At 57.1% G+C, this 6151-nt stretch overlaps 1 protein-coding gene across 1 annotated transcript in view; it reads left to right on the top strand.

The window, feature by feature from the left end:
• Positions 1-6151, top strand: part of LOC104272613 (zinc finger protein 512B-like) — a gene marked incomplete at both ends in the record, with an annotated part of 9921 nt that overhangs the window by 3375 nt on the left and 395 nt on the right. Inside the window, 3 exons of the mRNA XM_009867661.1 lie at positions 2538-2639; positions 3666-3728; positions 5963-6092. Of these exons, the coding sequence (XP_009865963.1) occupies positions 2538-2639; positions 3666-3728; positions 5963-6092 (295 nt within the window). The remainder of the gene's footprint in view (positions 1-2537; positions 2640-3665; positions 3729-5962; positions 6093-6151) is intronic.

Here is a 6151-nt window from a genome sequence, read left to right as displayed (position 1 = left end):
CCCCCCCGCCAGCCGCTGTGCCGCAACCAGGACCCCTCCCTCTGTTAAACTGTGGCAGAAGGGGATGTGGAGCTCCTCCGTGGGGCGCAGGGGCGCTCGCTTCACTTCCCCGGGGCTCAGGGTGGCTGTAAATGCTGCACATCCCCGTGGATGCCAGGTGACTGGGGGCCAGAGCGAAAGGCTGCCAGAGGCTGGTCATAAAGCTACCAGGGAAAAGTTGTCTCCAGGCTTGAGTTTTTCAATAAAACCCCATCCTGGAGCTGGGATAAATTCCGGAGCAGAAGAGCCTGGCTTGGGTTTGTCCCTCAAAATGATGGCCCCGCAATCCGGGTGGGAGCCAGGCCGAGCCTCACGGACTTGTGACAAACCAGATCCCGACTCCGGCTGCGTCCAGAGCTGCGTACGAGACCGAGCTCCTGACCAGCACCCCGGGTGAGTTTTGACTTCACCTCCCAGGCAGCATTGGCCATCGTTTCCACGGGGCAACTGGAGAGCCGTGCCCGGCGCTGGGGACCCCGGCGAGGCTTCCGGGGAAGCTCGCTGGCCAGGGCCGAGACAGCCTGCATGGTTCTCGTTTCCCGTGATGTATTTTGGGGAAGAGGAGAGCTGTCTAGGGAGCAGAGAGGATTGAAATATGAAAGTTAATGGAATAAAACCATCAGTCAAAGAAAACAAGCCTTCCCACCCCGGCATCCTTCGACTGTTCACAAGAGATGGGCTGCGGCCAAAAGCAGTTGTAGTCGTTTAATGATTTGGCCATGAAGATTTTCACTTACAGGCTGTTTGAGGAAAATAAATGGGGGGAAAAAAAAAAAAAAGAAAATATTCCATGCCTGGGGCTCCCTCTTAATAGAGACATAAAGATGACTTTGACATTCCCAGAACCGCAGCGCCCTGGGAAGACATGGGATTTGCATGTTATTGTGCAGGGCTGTTGGAGGAGAGCAGGGAGGGATTTTTCTCTCTGGAGCAGCAGAATCCTCGTCTCTGAACATCCCCCCTCATCTCCTCCCGGGGGAAGCACAGAGGGAGAGGTTGTTGCCGGGGCTGCGTGTGGTTACCGTTAATGTTTGCTCATTCATGGGATGGATTGGTTTTTAATTAAGGAGGCCGTTTGGCATCTCGGCTCTCAGTATCAATGACAAAAAGGGACTGTGTTCTCCCCCGGAGGTGGCATCGCCTTCCCTGGGCGGGGGGCCCAAGCGCTTGGTAGATGCACCATCCCCAGAGCTTCAAAGAGCTCTGTTGGCATCTCCCCCAGCCGCGAAGCACGACAGAATAGCAGCATGCCGGGGCGCGGGGAATTGTTCCACATCCGTCCTTAGCAGCGCTCGTCGCCCCATTTCACAAGGCTTTTCGCCCCTGCCCCTCGCCCAGCTCTCCCTGGGCTCCCTTCTTCTCTGGCCACGTGCTGCAGGGGCTGCAGGGGCTTGCGGGTCCCTTAAATTCGAGTGGAAATGAGTTAGTGTCGAGCCCTCGGTGGGAGCTCCTCTCTGCAGGGTGGTTTGGGCACAGCCCGTCTCAGGGAGAGCCGGGCAAAGGCAAACTCACGGCTTTATCAGCATGTGGAGGAAAAGTCACAGCTGGAGGAGAAATGCAGCCAACCCCAAGCGCCGGGTGCCAGGGACAGGTTTCAGAACCAGAGCCTGGCTTTGCATTGTTTGTCTGTGCCGGCTTGTAGGTGCCCACGGAGAGCAGCAGGTTTTCAGGTGCCACACGTGAGCTCGCCCAGCCCTGCTCCAGCTCAGAGTTTCACAGAATCACAGAACGTTAGGGGTTGGAAGGGACCTCTGAAGATCTTCTAGTCTGGAGCAAGGGATTCAAGCATTGACTGTTGGTCCTAGCAGAGCTCACCCGGTTGGGCCAGGAGTTTTGCCGGCGTGGTTTTGCAGCAGGCAGGCAGGTGAGATTGCAGGCAGAGCAGCCCCGTGTCCCCTACCACAGCGACCAAGCCCGCAGGTACAGCAGCGGGGCACGGAGATGCCGCGTTCGCTTCTGCTGAACACGCAGAAATGGAGTTGGGAAGGCCGGCCTGCTATGCTAAAACCTCAAAGTCGCTAATAAAGCGATAATTAAAAGCACTTGGGAAGAGCAGGCCTGCCAGAAGGAGAGGCAGAGACACAAGAGCCTTTCATTGTTTCGCGGGTTGTGCCCATTCATGGGTGGAAAGCAGCCACGGAGGCTCTTGGCACCCGTCCCCTCTGCCCAGCGTGCAGGGTTGTTTATTCTCCCGGTTACGAAACGCGGCAGAAAGGCCGGGCCGACGTGATGCACCAAAACCCCCCAGGTCACGGGCCTGGGAACGAGAGCCTCCCCTCTCCTGTTTGCTCCTGCTCTGCCCCCCTAGCCTGGCAGAGCCCTGCAGTGCCCAGAGGGGGAGATGACATCCATGGGGGAAGCCTTCCAACTAGTTTTCAGCCCCGATTCACTTCTTCTGAGGGAGGCAGAGTGGGGCAAGAGCCATGTGAAGAGCGAGGACTCCACCAAGGACAGGACTGGTGTGTGCCGCTCCGCTAATCGTCTCCTGTTGTTCACAGCTCAATTACACCCGACCGGGGCTTCCAAAGCTCAATCCGAGGCTGCTGGAAAACTGGAAGAACGAAGTGAAGGAGAAGGGTCGCATCAACTGTCCCAACAACGTAAGGACTGTCTCTGTTCTCCTCTGTGTTGGCTGGTCTCGATCTGCAGGGGGAAGGGGCAAGTTTTTGGAGCGGAAACCCACTGAAGCCAGGTTCTTGTTGGGCCCCAGGTGAAGCTGGCGGTGATACTGGGACCTTGTTTTCTCCCACTCTCCCTGGGGTGGCTGCCATGCCTGGTTGAAGCGTGTCCCACATTTGGGACCCTCCTGGTGCACTCGAGCGACCGGGCTTGGGGACCAGGCCACCCTCCCCTCAGATGCCTTTGGGCTCAGGGTTCACCATTGCCCAGTTCAGGCTCCGGAGCTGCCCTTGGGAAGCTCTGGAGATCCAGACAGGACAAAGGCTTTGCACACTCTGGGCTTGACAGCCTTTTTATGCAGAGAACCTGCTTTTCCCTGAGCAAAGCTGGGGCTGGTTTCAAGCCGTTCTTTATAAAGCCCCGTGACAGGCAAAGACCTCGGGGACCTGGTGCGTTCGCTTCGTCTTGCTGTGAAAAGCAGCCTTGGCCTGAGCTGGTGGGGAGGTGAACTCCACCCTCGTGCTGGGCCGTTGATTTATCATCTGAAACAAAGCCTCGCCAGTGGGAGCTTTGAACGAGGCTGTTACCACAAGGCCTGGGGAGACGCGCTGGCTAATTAATGTCATACCCAGGCACTTTGAAAAGACGTTGCTCAGAAACTGGTCATGCTGCTGCCCGGGTGATTTCTCTTCCCCGTTAAGCGTCTGCTGTGGCTCCAAGAACTCCTGTAGCCCAGCAGGACCTCCTGGCTGCTTCACAAATGTACGTTTTCCACGGAGACGTTCAGGGGAGACGTTTTTCAGCCCGTGGCAGAGCGATGCAGCCACATGACTCCCATTAGTGCTAATAGGAAACGTGTGACCAGAGCCCTCCGCATCTCGCAGAACATTAACCTCACGCTGCTCAGCCTGGACCGGTGGCCTCGCTGGCACAGCGGGCTCCTGGCCTCAGCAGCACCAAGACGAGGGGGCGATGGTGGCAAAACCCCACTTTGTTTCTTCCCACAGTGCTGTGAAGCCATTTACTCCAGCGTCTCGGGGTTGAAAGCTCACTTGGCCAACTGCAACAAGGTACGTCCCTCCTTTTACAGCCTCAGCTCAGAGGTGGGGTTGGAGTTTGGTTTTCTCTCCCCCCTGGCTCGTTTGGAAGCAACAGGCCAAGGAACAGCGATGCGCCAGCCACTGGAAGGGTTGGCCAAGCAATGCCACCACCCGTTGAGTTGTTACTGTTCAGCTCCTTGTCGTGCCATCCCGGTGCTGCTGCTCACTCTCAGTGCCATCATCCTGAGCAGGGTCAAACCCACAGCCCCAGGCAGATGGAAGAGAGAGACTCGAGCTGAGCAGATACGACAGAGGGGATTTAGCCACTGCCCCAGCCTTGGAGGAGAGGTCTTGCCATGCAGATGTCTCACCCAAGGGACCGGGTCTCTGACACAAGACACACCAAATGCCTCGCATCTCTTGCCTCAACATGCCTGTCCCACAGCAGCCCCTGTCCAGCTTGATTCCTGCAGCCTCCGAGTTGTCCATGAGCCGTTGGGTACACAATGTGAAATGGGGCCCAGCCGCTGCTCATCGACCGCAGGAGCCCAAAGCTGAGGAGCTGGGCCTTGGGAGCTGAACATTTCCCGAGGCGGGTGGGAATCAGGAGTCTTTTTCTGGTTTTTGGGGCAGCCCTGCAGCCCCTCTGGCAGCCCAGCAGCTTCCCCAGCCAGAGGGACACAGGTCTGGTGCCTCCTGGGGACGGAGCTGAGGCTGGAAGCAGTGGCCGGTGTGCGTGGAGCCTGTTTGCTCAAGCAACAGCGCTGCCGGCTGCAGCAAGCTCTGGTGGCCTGCAGCCACCCCGGGGGAGGGATCAGGAGCTCAGTGTAGGTCCCTCAAATTGGAACTGAGCACGAGCTGGTAAAGCTTTATACCCTGAAACGTTTCCAGCTGCAGCTTCCATTGAATGGAGCTTCCAGGAGGCAGCTCCAATACATACCCTGTGGTTATTAAAAACACAAACTCCCGCGCTCCTTCCAACACTGGCTGGAACATCAACCCTTAATGAGATCATTTAGAAAATGGGCTGCAGAGATCCGGCAGAAGAAGCTGTATTTCTGCAGGATAAAAGTGCAAACGCAGGAGACTGGGACCAGTTCCTTTACTAGCCTGCAGCACCGGGCAGGCCACCAGCAAACCAGCCCCAAGAGAAAACAGTGCCATTTTCTGTCCGGTTCTGTGCACAGAAAGCATTTACTTGAGCATTTTCTGTCACCTCAGAGCTGCACCCTCTGGGTCCAGCGTAGCTGGGGCCAAGTGTTGAGGGTCAGGACTGGGGGAGTTTTGCTGCTTTGTGCCCCCCACGCGCTGCAGTCAGGGTGACTCTTGCACTTACAGAGGATTTAGTTTGACAGTGGACAGATGCGCCACCAAATCCAGCCTAAATCACAGCCCCCTCCGGAGCTGGCCTGCAGTTTCCGCTCTAAAATCCCACAGAATTGGTTGAAATTCATCAAGCCTCGCCGAGAGTGGAGGATGCTCCAGGCAGCTCCCCATCCTCAGCGGGGATTGATGCACCGAGGTGGTTTTTTCATGAGTTATTTCTGAAGCCAGCCTGCAGCGGGGCCAGGCCTGCCCGTCCCTGAAACGAAAGACCTGTCTAAATCTAGATTTACAGCATGGAGCTGGCTACAAAGAAATTCCCAGGGAGCGTATATATCGCCTGGAGGGGCCCATCCATAAACCTCTCGTCAATAGAGAGCACATTATCCCCCCTGTGCCGTGAACTGCGGCAGAGCTGGGACATCAGTCATCCCCGCGAGGGCTCTAGTGACAGAAATCCAGCGGTCGCTGCGTCTGTTTGACAGTGTAAAAAGGAAAATTAGGTGAGTCCGTCGGACATAAATCAGATGGTGGTTCATTCCCGGGAGATCGAGGACTTGCTGACAGTGAGGAAATGAGGAGATCGACCCTGTCAGCCCCATCCACGCACGCCCGACAACACGGACAGTGTCGGTGGTAACGGAACAACCGGCGTTGGGGACGCACAGGCAGAAAAACCCACTGCCAGCGCTGCCCTCCGAGCTCGCAGGCGCTTCAACGCCAACGCTGCGCGACTGAAACTCAGAGCAGAAGATGGGGTTGTGAGCTCCTGGCCTGGCACCGAGGGCTGGCAGAGGTTGTTGGGTTTTTTAAGAAAGGAGTTTTTCTGTTGTTTCGAGGTTCAAGCATCAACCTCCCTCGGCGGGGCAGGGGAGGAGCCGCCCCTCCAGGGTGTTTTTTGGCTCTGCTCGGGGCTGCAGGAGAATGCTCTTGTCTTGCAGGGGGACCACTCGGTGGGCAAGTACCGCTGCCTCCTGTGCCAGAAGGAGTTCAGCTCCGAGAGCGGAGTCAAGTACCACATCATCAAGGCTCACTCGGAGGTAAGGAAGCAGCCGGGGCTGAGGCGGGCTGGTCCCTGCTCCCAGCAGCGATGCTGTGACACTGCGGGGGGCACTTCATGGACACCCTTT

The sequence above is a fragment of the Apaloderma vittatum genome, unplaced genomic scaffold, assembly GCF_000703405.1.
Source record: "Apaloderma vittatum isolate BGI_N311 unplaced genomic scaffold, ASM70340v1 scaffold31294, whole genome shotgun sequence".
In the NCBI taxonomy this organism is placed as follows: Eukaryota; Metazoa; Chordata; class Aves; order Trogoniformes; family Trogonidae; genus Apaloderma; species Apaloderma vittatum.
The sequence above is the reverse complement of the archived record's forward strand: the minus strand, read 5'-3'. Positions and strand labels throughout refer to the sequence as shown.